Raw genomic sequence first — 15,818 nt, 5'->3', positions numbered from 1 at the left:
CTGGACAACTTTTTTTCTGAAAAAGCAATAATATAAAAAAATTAAAACTGAGCTTCCCACTTATTTTTATTTTTTTGCTATCTAAACAAAAGTAGCTCAAGACAAAACTATTCTAGTTTTAAGTGAATACTATGCATTTTTATAACCTTGCATAAAAATCATGGTCTGATTTTGTATTTTATTTTCTACCAATTAGTCTCTACTCCAGAGCTTATCACGTATGATGTTTGTACAGTGCTTAGCACAGTGGGGCCCAATCCGGCTTTGGCTCTCGGGCACTATTACAGTGTAAATGCTTAATAATAATTAATGAATATTTAATTAAGGACACGAGCCAGGAATAGAAATTCACATTTAAGGTGGACACTCTCTTTATACTGTTAGTTTCTTTTAATTAACCTAATGGGTTTGTTAAGGCACAGATGACTATGTGACAACATATAACCAAAATCATGGAAATCAGTTAGTCTCTACATTTTAGTGGCAGTTTTCCATTTTGCAAGCCACTGATAGTGATGGGACTGAATGAACACCTCAATCTGCTGGCTGATTATTTTATTTAAAATTGGCCCAGCCGTTGGTGTGGTGACTGTACAAAACTAAATAAAATCCATACTAATTACAACTAGTTTCCAATCTAAAATCCTCCAAGCCCACTGAAAGTAGGACTCTCCCACCACTTTCCCCACTCACTTAGTTGTCCTTCCCATAAGCAGCCTGGGAAAATAAGTGTGCTTGGCAGCATTATCTGACAGCAAGGGGAAAAGGGTAATGTTTCGGGGGCCGTGGAGACAGTAAACAAAATGGCTGGCATTAATTGGACAGTCCAATTATACATACCTAAGGTCCCTTCCTAAAGATCCAACTGGGTCTCAAAGAGGTCCTGGCTCTGAACGATCCCAGCCTCCCTGTCTTCAGTGATTTCTCCTCATCTTCCAGTTCAAGGGAGCCACCCACTGCAAGTTGTGAGCTGTCCACTGTCATTGGCAGGAAGGGGGGTGGTTCCTGGCTTGGTCCGACAACAAACAGTTTGTTATACGGGCCTGTCTAAGGGGCAACACCAGACTTCAGTCTGTGCGCCTTTGTCTTCTGGTAAGCCTGCTGCAGCTCTTCCCCATTGCCTGGCATTGGCCCTCATCCCTGCTATACCCCTGGGCCTCAGTGCCCTTAGCGTACGCTTCCCTTGTACACCTCTTTATTCCTGTGCAAATTCTGTCTCTGTGACCGCATGCATACTTCTCTACCCCACCTTCACATCAAGGAAATCTAGGTTCTTTTTCTTAGACTGTACAGTGGCGTGAGGATAAAGTAGAATTATGCTTGTCCAACCTTGGCAAGTACACTTGTACTAGCAGGAAAAAGAGGCGTTTCCAAAATATATCGGTGACTTTAGGGGGTGGACTTGGTGTCACTATGATGCCTCGGCAACATTGTTCAAAAATTTGACAGAATGGGCACTGCTGAGGGGACAGGTGCTAGAGGACTGTTTGTACTGGTACAGGTACTTCTGCATCCACACAAGCATCACGCCAGTACAACTATACTAGCAGGGGGCTTGTGTCACTTGAGGAACTGGTTTAACTTGGCTGGTAAAAGTTTAGGGATTTTTTTGGCAGGACTCAATACTGTGCTGACAGAAGGCAAGTTTTGCTGTTACTACTTTGTAGTGTAGACCAGGCCAGGAAGTGAACAAAGTTGAGCTCTGGCAGACCCACAGGGGTGAAATGTCCTGTCTCGGTCTCACTCTTCCCCTCCTCCCCCCACCTGTTTACTGTGTAGAGCTGTTAACTCATACATGTCAGCTGATGTCAACTCCTATATTATGATGAGAGAGGTAGCTGGGACTCAACTATTCAGGGCTTTTTAGACTTTAAGGTTCTACACTAGCTAGTGAAAACGTAGACAATTATCTGTAACTTTGTAATTACAGAAGGAAAAAAATTCAATTAAAAATTAATATATTTAGTTCATAGATCTTTGTCTACTTAAAACTACAGATGTGCACTGAACTTTAAAAATACATAGTTTCGACAGTTAGCACCCAGAGCTTGCACGCTGGGGGAAAAAGAAATTGGACCAATGAAGTCTAAACAATAAGGAATAAGGCAGGAGATTGAGAGCAGATAATCATGGTTAAATGGTAATGAAAAGGTGGTTGAAAGTGGGTTCTAATAATCATTTTATAGGATGAGAGGTGATGTTCAAAGGATAAGTGATAACATGAAAAAAATCACTCAGAGTTGACAAAGGAAGACTTTAAAAGTCAACATTACACCTGATGGGGCAAAGGAGTAAACAGAAGTGGAACTATTAGAGCCTTAAAAGTGAGAATGATGAGTATGAATTTGATGCAGAAAGGGAGGAGGAAGTCAATGACCCATCTAGATATGTGGAGCAATCTGCATGGAGCACCAGGAGAGTAAGATTAATATATTTTATCAAATGTGTAATTAAACTAAATCTGCTGTATAGTATAGAGTGCCCTGCAGTTGAAATGTTATTGTATAGGACGTGAGTAAAGGGGGGTGGGGGTGGAGGGAAGTAAATCGTGTGAACAGCTAGCGTTAGTGAACAAGAAGCAGCAAGTGCATGTGACGCTTACCTTTTTAAGGGGAAATATGCAGTCACAGTAAATCCACATATGGGAACTTCAAACACAGTTCAAAGACACTTTACACCTAGCAGAAAATCAATTATAAGGGATTCTTCTAGAATACATACACAGTGTCTTCATTTGAAATTTTTGGTGTGAGCAAGTTTTCAGCAGAATGCAATAATCACTTCAATCAAAAATGAAGATTATATAGTCTGTCTTATTTTCAGGTGGCCGACCAGCACTAGTGAGAAACCAGAGACTGATAATTGGGATGCTTGGGCAGCTCAACCTTCTCTGACTGTTCCAAGTGCAGGGCAGGTGAGGCAGAGATCAGCCTTCACCCCAGCCACTGTTACCGGATCATCGCCTTCTCCTGTCCTGGGGCAGGTAAGTGGCTATATCTGCAGAAATCATACTTAACCTAACGTTTTCGCTTTCACAACGCAATGACAAAACAGTAATTGACCAGCCCTTGCAACATTCCTCTAAGGGAGGTAAAGTATTTCAAGATGAAGACGTCAAACAAAGCCATGTGGGAAGTGCAATTTGTCATTCTAGGAGTTCTCAAGTAGAGCTGGGTGAATTTTTTTGGACACAAAATTTGTCAAAAAAAGTTCGTTTTGGACAACCTCAAACTATTTGTGAATTTGACACACATTCACCAAATAGTTTTAGGCAGGAAAAAAGTGTTCTGGTTAGATTCCCAAAATGTGGTAAAGAAGAGTAGGAGGTGATGGTGGTGTCCCACTTTATAACTCTTATCCCAGCGATTACTGCACTCAATTGGTTTATGGGGGTTAAAACCCGAGTTTTCTGCTCTGGAGCAACGATTTGAACCCAGGTCTCCCACTCCCAGCTTTGTGCCCTAACCAACTGGGTTGCATCTCTCTCATTTTTTCCTTCTGATGCTGTTCCATTTTTTATTAAATGCTTGAATAAATTGGGCCAGAAAGAAAAACTCTGTAGTCTGGTGATGAGGATAGTCACCTGGGAGGGGAGGGATCTGGACTCAAATCTCTGCTTCAGAGTGGGGATTCAAACCTGAGTCTCTCACACCTCAGGTGAGGGACTTAGACCAGCGGTTAGAAGTTTTATCAGGAGACCAGCATCAACACCCTTTCCTCCTCCAATCGTTTTGTGAATTTAGCTCTTAAAAAATGTCTGGAAACAAAATGTTTTGGGTCAAACTAGCTTTGATTTGCATAATTTTTGTCTTCATTTTTAAATTCATTTCAACCCAATTCGCAAACTTTTTAAAAAAATTTTCCAGAACTTCCAGAGAACCGAAAAATCAGTTATTCTCCCAGCTCTATTCCTGAACCCAAATCCTGTGTTCAATCTGTTAGATCACAGTGCCTCAACACTGGCTGAAAAATATGTAGTGCTGGTACATAGACATAGCATTCTGAGATGTGCTAGATATGTAAACCCCGAGAAAGCAAGTAGAATGCAAGATGGCATAATGAATAAGTTATAGCAAAAAGATTCTCTTTATGTACACTTTTTTTGTGAGATTTACTATAAGCCCTTGGGGCAAGGCTTGTTTTTATATTTACAGTGTGTAGAAAAATTATTAAATATCTTACAGGAGTGTATGCACCAGGCACTTTTAATTAATACAAATATAGAAATACTGGTGGACTGTGTTAATATATCCATTTGTTTGTATTTTTTTTTTAAATGATCTGTTTGGCTTTATTTGAGTAAAAAGCTTATTTTAATTGAAACAGTCAACACATAGATCTGTGTCTATAAATGAATGTTGTAAGTGAATACCTCTAGTTAGTTAGTTAGTTTTAGCAGCCTTCTTTGCAAAAGACTCTACATGATTCACTTTTCTTTTCTTACCACAATAGGGTGAAAAAGTAGAGGGCCTTCAAGCACAGGCCTTGTATCCTTGGAGAGCCAAAAAAGATAACCACCTCAATTTTAACAAAAATGATATCATCACAGTTCTGGAACAGCAAGACATGTGGTGGTTTGGAGAGGTCCAAGGTCAAAAGGGATGGTTTCCGAAATCATATGTGAAACTCATTTCAGGCCCCATAAGAAAGTCGACAAGGTATTTTGTTTGGTTGCTTTTGTTAGAATTAGCAGCATTTTTATTTAATAATTAATATTATGTTGTTCCTATTTAAAATGTGTTTACTTGTATGTTTGTTTTTAAAATGTTGGCTCTGAAAAGTGACTTTATTAAAATGGCATTGTGTGGCCATATTTGTGTCTCTGGTTTCAGATCGGTGTGGCTCAGTTTACAAATAAAATGATGAGCTTTGGTTTTTGGCTTCCTCTTCTTTAACTTCCAGTCCTACCTACAAACTCAGCTTGGGATATGAAAGCAAAGCTGGATTCTTCCTGCATCATGTATCGCCAACAACAATTCTGCATTTAGAATTTAGCTAACAATTCTGTTGATGCACGAGTGGGAACAGAGTTCAGGTTATTCTCCTGTAGCTGTTTTGGCTACACAATGCCAACAAGACGAAAAAGTAGCAAAATCTTATTTAAGTTGATAAAATAAGTAGAAATTGAAATATGTATGGAGTAGGGCTATTGAGTAAAGAGGTGCCACTTTCCTGTATTCACTTTACTAACAAACAGTGTTTTGTAAGATTGTAATCTAATACAGTACATCATGTGAAAACAACGTTCTAGTTGATAATGAAAACTAGAATGAATTTTACATTTTTCTATTGGGGAGCACAGCAATTTTTGCTTTCAATCCAGTTATATGATTTCAAACTGTATTTTGTCATGCTGAGGTTTAAAACTTAAAATTTACTATCATTTTGCTTTACAAGTTGAGATAGTTTGTTCATGGATATAGCTTTTAATGTATTTTTTATTTAAAGCATTTAGTTTGTTTTTGTTAAATTTAGAGAAATTAAAGCATTTAATATTTTCTCTTTAAGCATGGATTCTGGTTCTTCAGAAAGTCCTGCTAGTCTAAAGAGAGTAACATCACCAGCAACTAAACCTGCTATGTCAGGTGAAGGTAAGAATTTGAAATGAATGGCATTAGTATCATCTTACTGTATAGTTTAATAAAAGAAATTCTCTAGTAATAGGTACAAGTTCAGAGCCAGATCCAATGGGAATTAGTGGTACTCAGTACCATTGCAGGATCAGGCCCTGTTACTTTACAAAGTGAGAATTTGAATTACCTCCAGAATTAATTATGACTACAAGGCTATGTCCTGCATGTTTTGTAAAACTGCTCATTTCCATAAGAATAATATTTTTCTAATTAACTTAGGTACATTAATTTATGCAGTGTCATTTATAAGCAGTCAAGAATCAGTCCCATATTTCTGATTGTTTCTAGCCTTCTGTCTACAATAGGAAGGGCCCAGCATTTGAAAATGCATAAAGGATGTATTTTCTTTTAAGATACACTGTGTGCGTATATGCAGTATATGCCATGTGAAAACATGCGTACATGCTTCAGGATAGGCAAGGATATTAATTAAATTAATAAGTTGGCTTCCAAAATTTTAGTTTTTCATTCGCAATGTTTCTTTGTGAATAAATTGAATCCTGCAGTGCCTGTTTTCCTATTTAAATGTGGGATATACCAAAACTTTCCACCTCTTAGGAAGGGAAGACAAATCAGTGCTGATCCCGTCATGAGGAAAGGGATAATTATCCAAACAGGCATGTAGGTACTGTAAAATTTTTAATAGTTTTCATTTGTGCTGTCTTATTTGACCCAGGAAGATTAGATTTAAATATAAATAAATAGCAAATAACAAAGACTGCACTAAGTGACTTGAGTTAGATATTGGTATTTTTTTGTTGTTCCCGTGTCATTTTGAACATTAAGTACCTTCCATCAATGAATTATTATTAATTGAAAACCATATGAGTACTTACAGTAGTCTACAAGTTTGTACCTATTTTTTTCATGACAAGGTGCTAAATGGGCCAGACCTTTGCCATCATTGGAGCCCATACCGCTGCCAGCACAGGTGTGGCTGGAGTGATACCAGGAAACAGATACAAAACTTTTTTCTTCAGGGATATTGTTGATAAAACTGCTGTCAGCATAACAAAATTTTCATAAGGTGTGTTAGCTTGGTAGAAGTTGGATTCAGTTATTAAACATGTAGGGTCCCTATTTTTTTAGTATTAAAAGTAATATTGACACGAGGGGAGGTTTTTTTGTGGGGGGGTTGCATTTAAATGTTAATGGGTCCAGCAATAGTTGGGCTAGTTCAATTCAGTCATTTTTTTCACTTAATTATTGACATATCATATCTGATTCATGATTGAAAGGGATTACTGGAATTAATCTGTTTCAGAATTGGTTACTTAATTGTCAAAAAAGCACATAAAGCAAGGTATAGGATCTGTATGTATGTGCACATGTGTGAAACTAAATATATTTTACAAAATAGTAATATCTTTATCAGTCTTTTTAGCAGTGCCTTAATTCTTTATTTTTTAAAACATCATCTGTACAACTGTAATTTAACAGGAATCATTTTGGGCAATTTTTATCACACACAATGTAGTCTGTATTTTGCCACTGATAAAAATTCCACCGTGGAAAGTGGAATTATAGAAGGATTCTAAAATTTGGCTTGCTTGATTTTCAAAGGCTGTTTGAAAGAAAATACAGAACTGCTAAAACATCTCCCTCCCATCTTGGCTCTATAGCTGCAACCTGGGATACTGTATGTCTTCTGTCATACCGTTCTGTGTTTTTCAGTTTGATTATCTGAATATTTTACACACTGTGCTAAAAGCATATACTTTCAAAAATATTTTTGAAAAAAGTTTTGTATGGATTCGGCAGCTTTATAATTTCTCTAGGAAAGGAAACTCCTATATAAGTATTCTTCAGAAGCAGACTTTGATGAAAGCTAGTTAGGATTTTAGTTCTGAGGATAGTATTTCAGTCTACACTTATTCACCAACAATTAAACATGCCATGCTTGCCACTCTTTTCCACAAGCAGAGTGTGTAACCCAGAATATTTTCAGAAATCTCTGGTATACCTCTGAGCAGCTCCTTTTTTTACAGTTGAGTGAATTGTGTAATGTGCATACTACTTCAGAAAATGTTACTGATTTGTCTGATTCTTATTTGCACTCCAAACTGTAAAGGTTTTCATTGAGTTCTGTAATTAAATTACACATTGCATTTCTCAACATCAGTCTGCTTCAGTGTTTTTTGCTCTTGAATACCAAGTAGCTGACCATGTTTTAACAAAATTATGTATTTCACAATTATCTTAGCATTTTCAAGCCAACTGTTGTGTAGGATACAATGAGATTGGCTGTCTCCATAAGAAGCTTCAAGTAATGAAAGAATTCATTGTTCATGAGAGCCAACTGACATATGTAAAAGGAAGACTGTATCAGAAGTTCAGAAACTGGGATTTTGTATGCCAGGACTGAAAATACTAGTTCTCAGCATAAAATTGAACCCATAAAATTGAACCCATATAAGTATGCTTATAAAGCAAATCATCATCAAGTGCTTGCACATGTCCATTCCACTTTAGGAGTGTGTGTGCTAGGGCACTGAAGCTGGAGAATTCTTCCCCAGAACAGTATCCATCAGGACAGCACATGTTAGCCAACGGTATAAAAGGATGGAGTCTCCCTGCCCTCTCATCCATTCCTTTTTACTGCTCACGGTCGGTAGTTGTAGCATGTCTGAGCCTCACTGTCTCCCATGCTGTTTTTAGAAAAATATTTGCTGGAGTTTTTTTATTGTAAATAGTTTAGTATAGTTGTAGTTTATAGTTCTTCTTCAAGTGCTTGTTCATGTCCATTCCAACCAGGTGTGTGTGCGCCGCGTGTACACCAGCTGGAAGATTTTTCCCTTAGCAGCGTCCATAGGGTCGGCCTGGGCATCGTACCTTCATGGCGCCCAATATAGCACCCTGCCAACCCCCCACCCACTCAGTTCCTTCTTACCACCGGTGACAGCTAGCTGGAACATCGCTCGCTCCTTTAGCAAGCGCTTTAGCAGTATCTTTACAATTCATACTGTATAAATAGTTGTTTTTCTTTAGTTAGTTAATAGTTTTTCAATAGTAGTAGTTAGCTTGTTTGGGAGGTTCCCCCTGTCAACATTTCCCTGTTTCTAGGATATGCCCAGGTCTCCAGGGTTTAAATTCTGCAAGGACCGCGGCAAGTTTATGCCTAAGAGTGACCCTCACTCTTCCTGCCTGCGGTGCCTTGGAGAGAGTCACCAGAAAGAAAGATGCCAGATCTGTAAGGGTTTCTGACCCAGAACCCTCAAAGATCGGGAGCAGAGACTTAAACTTCTGCTAATGGAGATGGCATTATGGCCACACTCTGACCCCGGACCTGCAGAACCTGCACCAAGTACGTCTTTGTCAGTGCACAGTGCTCTGGCGCAGACGGTGCACAAACCGGTACCAGCCAAGGACTCTTAAGGCTCCTCGGCACCATCACGGCTTGGGCCATAAGAATCCTTCCTCGGTGCGGCCCCGCTCTCAATCCCCAATGCCGCTAAAGAAGAAGAGGCCAGAGGGGGGTCGGTACCCTCAGCCAAAACCCAAAGGGTCGGTGGCGTCCATGAGTGCCTTGGGACAGACCGCCTCCTCCCTACCACCTTCCACAGTCTCGTCGACTCCTGCCCTGGCTGGGGTCCAGTCAAGTCCGAATCCTCCTCATCCTGCACAGGCGCCGGATTCAGGTTTTCCCTTACCTCGACAACTGGCTGATCAAAGGCCACTCCAGATCCCAAGTGGAGGATCAGGTAAACTTCATAAGAAGGACCTTCCTCGAACTAGGTCTCCTTCTCAATGAGGCCAAATCCACTCTGTCCCCGGTGCAGAGGATAGAGTTTATACGCATGGTCCTGGACTCGATTCAAGCCAGGGCGTACCTCCTGGAAGCCAGTTTTCGGTCGCTAGGGGACATTATACGGGGCCTCAGGCATTTCCCCATGACCACAGAAAGGAACTGTCTGAAATTGCTGGGGCACATGGCTGCATGCACCTACGTAGTGCAGCATGCCAGTCTCAGACTTCCCCCACTCCAGTCATGGCTGGGGTCAGTTTATCAAGCAGCCTGGGATGCTCTGGACAGTGTCATAACATTGCCCCCCCCGTAGTGGACTCCCTTCTGTGGTGGCTCGACCCACAGGTCATTTGTGCGGGAGTGCCTTTCACCAGCCCTCAGCCATCCCTCTCATTAGTGACAGATGCCTCGGATCTGGGCTGGGGAGCTCATTTGGGAGACCTCAGGACTCAGGGCCTCTGGTCTCAGGTGGACCTCACTCAGCATATCAACGTCAGAGAGCTGAGAGCAGTGCATCTGGCGTGCCAGCTTTTCAGAGCCCATATAGCTGGCAGGTGCATTTCAGTCCTCATGGACAACACCACGGCGATGTTTATATAAACAAACAAGGGGGTGCTGGGAAGCCCTCATGCGTGGGACTTCTGCGTAGAGCACTTGATACACCTGCAGGCTTCATGCCTCCCTGGAGTACAGAACGAGCTGGCAGACAGTCTCAGCCGAACTTTTCATGGCCACGAGTGGTCCCTCTGGCCGGATGTAGCAAGCTCAATTTTCCGTCTCTGGGACTCTCCACAGGTAGACCTGTTGACCGCACACAGCAACAGGAAGTGTCAACTGTTCTGCTCCTTCATGAGTCACAACCCGGGTTCCATCGCAGATACCTTCCTTCTCCCATGGGGGAACCGTCTGCTTTACATGTTCCCACCAATACCGCTGGTCCAGAAGGTGCTCCTCAAGATCCACAAGGACTGGGTCATATTGATCGCTCCGGCACGGCCACGCCAGCACTGTTTTATATTGCTTCTGGAAATGTCAGTGACAACCCCGCTCACCTTGCCGCTGATCCTGGACCCGATCACACAGGATTTCGGCCGCCTCTGGCACCCAAACCTAGAGTCGCTCCACCTCACAGCCTAGATACTCCATGGCTAAATTCTGTGGAACTGACCTATTCAGATCAAGTCAGGCAAGTTCTCCTTGGCAGTAGGAAGCCCTCTACAAGGGCTACTTACTTTGCCATGTGGAAGAGGTTTTCTCTCTGGTCGGAGCAACGCAATCAGTCACCAACACTTGCCCCAATATCATTCAGACTGGACTACCTCCTTCATCTTGAACAAGAGGACCTGTCCTTGTCATCAGTAAGGGTCCACTTGACTGCCATCTCCGCCTTCCATCCGGCTGCAGACGGCTTCTCAGTTTTCATGAACCCTTTGGTCAGCCATTTTCTTAAAGGCCTTGACAGACTGTACCTGCAAATGCGCCAGCTTGTCCCAACTTGGGACCTTAACCTGGTCCTCACCAGGCTTACGGGCCCTCCATTTGAGCCGCTGGCGACGTGCTCCCTGCGCTTGCTCGCTCTCTCTCTCTCTCTCTCTCTAACAAGGGGCATTCCTTGTGGCGATAACCTCAGCTAGGAAAGTCTCAGGGCCCTTACATCTGAGCCCCCTTACACAGTTTTTCATAAGGACAAGGTCCAACTCAGGCCTCATCTGGCTTTTCTCCCCAAAGTTATCTCCCAGTTCCACATGAGCCAAGACATCTTCCTCCCAGTGTTTTACCCCAAGCCACACTCCTGCGATTGGGAGCTTAGGCTTCACTCATTGGATGTACGCAGAGCACTGGCCTTCTATATAGAGAGAACTAAGCCATTCCTCAAGTCCTTCCAGCTATTTGTAGCCGTGGCGGACAGTATGAAGGACCACCCTGTCTCATCCCAGCACATCTCGTTGTGGATCACATCCTGCATTCGGGAGTGTTGCAACCTGGCGAAGGTGCTCACCCCGCCGGTCACCATCCACTCCATCAGGGCTCAGGCCTCCTCAGCTGCGTTCTTGGCGCAGGTCCCCACCCAGGAAACCTGCAGAGCAGCAGCATGGTCCTCAATACACACGTTTACGACACACTATGCGATCACACAATGGGCCAGAGACAATGCAGCCTTTGGATGAGCCGTGCTCCAATCAGTAGATAACTCCGGCCCCACCCCCTGAATTTTGGCTTGCGAGTGACCTGGTTGGAATGGACATGAACAAGCACTCAAAGAAGAAAAAATAGTTCCTCATCTTCTCATAACTTGTTCTTCAAGATGTGGTGTTCGTGTCCATTCCAATACCCACCCTCCAGGCTAACCCTATGGATGCTGCTAAGGGAAAAATCTTCCGGCTGGCATGCACGTGGCATGCACACACCTGGTTGGAATATACATGAACAACACATCTCGAAGAGCAACAGTTACGAGAAGATGAGTAACTGTTTATTAGTAGCACTTGTTTATGAAAAACGTCTTGTTTTTTTATCTCATTTTTCTTTGAGCTTTTAGCGTGGTACTGGGGCATGCATAAGTCCCTGGGATTTAAGCGTCATTCTGGCTGTAGCAAATCTATACCAGTCAGAAATCCTCACTCCCTGTTTAAAGTGTTTTGGAGAAGTATACGTGAAGCATAATAAATGCCTTATCTGTGTGGGTCTTTCAGACCAGGACTAAGAACTTGAGAGATGTTTGACTTTGAGATAGGGAAACAATTTTCCTTCCCTCTTTGGACCCCAGCTGCTCTGTACATGGGGATTCAGACTTGACTCTGTCTCAGAGCACATCACCAGATTTGGTAGCATCCGTGCATCAGAGAGACCTAGACACACGAATACCCATTTTCAGTACTGAGCAAGCTGCAGAAGAAGTCCACCATTTCAACCTCTTCTTCATCTTGAGGGCAGGGTCCCCAACCGACTTGCACAAGAAGAAGACCGGTATCGAGGTTAGAGCTAAGGCAGCTCCCACTAGGCACTCCTAGTACAGCATTCTAGCAATGCAGAGTCATCGACTCTGTCCCTTCACGCAAGACCGTAGAGGCTGACTCCATTGCCCGGACCTTCAATGGCATCAACTTCCTCTATGCTGCATCCTACTGTATCAATATCGTGAGATCTGAAGTGTTTGCAGTGGCCAGGGATCTCCTCTGCTTATTGGTGTCAGACCCACCACTGATGCAGGATGAGGCTCAGTTACTGAGTAATCCTGCCCCCCAGGACTGGGATATTTCTTGGCATCTGCACATTTGGTGCTGTATGGGACTGCACCTTTGTTATTACCATCAGGGTCTCGAAGTTCTGTTGTGCAGCAGAGCACACATATGATCCCTTCAGCAGGAAAGCCTCAGATTCTTCCTCTAGTACCATCCCCCTCCCATCAGGTCTTGGTCTCCTGCTACTCTACTTGTTACTATGCTGCCTTGGCATTCAGAGTGTGCTAATTTGTCCTTTGAGTCAGAGGCGGGATATTGTGCTTCACAGTCTCTTTTCAGAAGGGCTCAAGCATCTTCCATTGCATCTTGGCTGCAATCATCTGGCATTCCAACCAAAGTCTATGAAACAATGGAGGATTTGCCCTTCATTCTCTCAGAAGACTGACTACAGTCTGGATTCTCTTTCAGAGTCTAGGGCAACCTTAAAGTCTTTGGACTTTTATACACCAGTCCTAAGAGAAAGTACTTCTGCTTTCAGGTCCAGCAAAGGTACCTGTTCTACCCAATAAGGTAGCCAGACCAGTCCAGGGGATGCCATAAGTCTCAGAGGAAGAGACCACCTTCTGCTACCTCTAAACAATCTGTAACATCTAAGCAATCTATTTGATTCAGTAGTTGAGGTCAGCAAGCCACTCTCTTAATTTCTCCTGCTTTTGGCAGCAAGTTGTCCCACTTCCTAAGCATTTAGACCCCCATTATAATCTATCGATTGGGTTCTAAATGTGATGGAACTGAGATGTACCCTGCAATTCACCTCTATTCCCCTTCCCCACACACCTCACCACCCCTTTTCAAGGGCCATTCTCACAAGACTGTACTGATTCAAGAAGCCAATCTCTATTACAGTTAGGGGCAGCAGAGTCAGCATTATGGGGAGGGAGTCTGTTCCCACTATGTTCTCGTTGGAGAGTCCAAAGGATGTCTCAGACCTTGTTTAGAGCTGCAAAAACTCAACAGATACATGAAAAAAGATAGTTTTATATGATTACCCCTACATCTGTTATCCCAACCCTAGACCCCAATGACTGGTTCACTGCCCAGGACTTAAGCCTTGTCTCCACTTACCGTGGCTCAACCCTGTGGTGACTGATCCACCGGGGGTCAATTTAGTGGGTGTAGTGAAGACCTGCTAAACTGACCTCTGATCACTCTCCCATTGACTCCGGAACGAGAAGCATAAAGTAAGTCGATGGGAGAGTTTCTCCCATCGACCCAGCATGGTGTAGACACCTCAGTGAGTCGATCTAAAGTACATCGACTCCAGCTACGTTATTCGTGTAGCTGAAGTTGCGTAACTTAGGTCGATTTAGCCCCATAGTGTAGACCTGCCCTTACAGGATGCCTGCTTCCATTTGGTCATTCACCAAAGCCACAAAGTTTTTAAGACTTCTTGTAGCAGATGCTCGTTATCAGTTTATGATGGTCCTCTCTGGCTTTTTGTCAGCCCCTTGAGTCTTCACAAAGTGCATGGCATTGGCTGCGACACATCTCAGGAAGGCAGATGTTTAGGTGTACCCATATCTGGATGACTTAATGGTTCAAGCTTGGTCCAGACAGCAAGTAATGGTAGCCATGAAGAAGTTCCAATCCCTCTTTCGCTTGTTGGGCCTGTTAGTCAAGAAAGATAAATCAGTTCTCCTTATACAGAGAATCAAATTAATAAAAACATATTTGATTTGACGGCAGTGAAGATTGTATTCATCTCAGGGCAGGTTTCAGGTGATTTTGGACCTGGGCAAATACTTCAAGGCTTCATATGATAGTGAGGAATTGCCTGAAACTTTCTGGTCCCATGACCGCTTGCACATATGAAATAGCATGCCAGACTTCACCTCAGTGTCATGCAGAGGTTGTTGTAGACTGTCTGACATCCATCTCGCCATCCGTCTCATCATCCACTGGATGTGCTGACTCTCATACCTGCAAGTGCTTTGTCATTTCCAGACTGGTTCTTGGCTGGTACATTTCCACCAGACTGGTGGATGGACTCTGCCATTGTATCCAAAGAAGGGTTTTTTTTGGCCCAACCCTGCCCTCCATGACCCTAATCCTGGATGCTTCATCTTTCGGTTGGGGAGCTTATGTAGGGGATTTTCAGACTCAGGGACTGGACAGATCAGTATCTCTCCCTCCATGTCCGTGTTCAAGAGCTTTGAGCCTGGCCTGTCAAGTGTTTGTTCCCTGCATCAAAAGTTGTTTTGTACAGGTTCTCAAAGACAACAGTGCTGTGATATTCTGTCTAAATGAGCAGGGAGGTGACAGGTTAGACAGACACCCTGTGCCAAGCGGCAGTGAAACTTCGGTCTTTTTGTATCAGGAATAAGATTATGCTCAAAGCACCTCACCTTCCTGGATCTCAGAACTTCTAGTGGATCATCTCAGCAGATTATTTAGCAAAGATCACAAAGCAAAGTGCATTTTTCAAATTTGGGGAAATAGACTTGTTCGCCACTCAACAGAACAGGAAGTGTCACCAGTTCTCTGTACCAGGGCAGGGCAGAGGCCAGGGTCTGTGTCATATGCCCTCCTGCAATCCTGGAAGGGGAAACATCTTTACACTTTTCCTCCCAACCCTATGGCGCCAAGTGTTTTGAGCAAACTCTGACAGGATCATGCCATCCTAATTTTGACCACACCAGCATGCCCCCATCAGTTTTGGTTCTCGGACCTGTTGAGTCTTTCAATTCAAGATCCCACACCTCTCTCTTAGGTCTCGGGGACATAGTTTTGCAGGACCGTGGCCAGACTGCATCCCAAACCTCGTAGCCTATACCTTACTCCTTGGATGCTCAATGGCTGACTTCCCAGGTAGCTGTCTGTTCCCTTGGAGTGCAAAATATTTTGAATAGCAGAAAACACTCCCACTTATACTCACCTCAAGAAATGGAAGAGATTCTCCATGTGGTCGCAGCAGGAAGATACCTCTCCTTCAATGGCTCCCCTTCAGTCTGCTGTGGATTACGTGCTTCACCTAAAGGTAAAATGACTTTCTACCATTTCCCTGAGGGTTCATCTGGCAGCTGTTGCCACATTTCATCCTCCGGTAGATGAAAGATATGTCTTGTTCCAACCCTACAACTGTTAGGTTCTTGAAAGGTTTGGACAGGATCTTTCCTCCTATTAGGACCAACACCATCTGGGGATCTGAATTTGGTTCTTTCTGTTTTAATGGGGCCTCCTTTTGAACCTATAACTGTG

General features: G+C 43.1%; 1 protein-coding gene across 5 annotated transcripts in view; it reads left to right on the top strand.

The window, feature by feature from the left end:
• ITSN1 (intersectin 1) overlaps positions 1 to 15,818 on the top strand; it is a 226,089-nt gene that overhangs the window by 151,197 nt on the left and 59,074 nt on the right. For all 5 annotated transcript variants that reach the window (XM_077818952.1, XM_077818938.1, XM_077818930.1 and 2 more), the window contains 3 exons: positions 2,824 to 2,983; positions 4,453 to 4,658; positions 5,509 to 5,591. In XM_077818952.1, the coding sequence (XP_077675078.1) occupies positions 2,824 to 2,983; positions 4,453 to 4,658; positions 5,509 to 5,591 (449 nt within the window). The remainder of the gene's footprint in view (positions 1 to 2,823; positions 2,984 to 4,452; positions 4,659 to 5,508; positions 5,592 to 15,818) is intronic.

Source organism: Eretmochelys imbricata, chromosome 1 (genome assembly GCF_965152235.1).
Source record: "Eretmochelys imbricata isolate rEreImb1 chromosome 1, rEreImb1.hap1, whole genome shotgun sequence".
Classification (NCBI taxonomy): Eukaryota; Metazoa; Chordata; order Testudines; family Cheloniidae; genus Eretmochelys; species Eretmochelys imbricata.
Note: the sequence above shows the minus strand (reverse complement) of the source record. Positions and strands in the feature narration are given on the sequence as shown.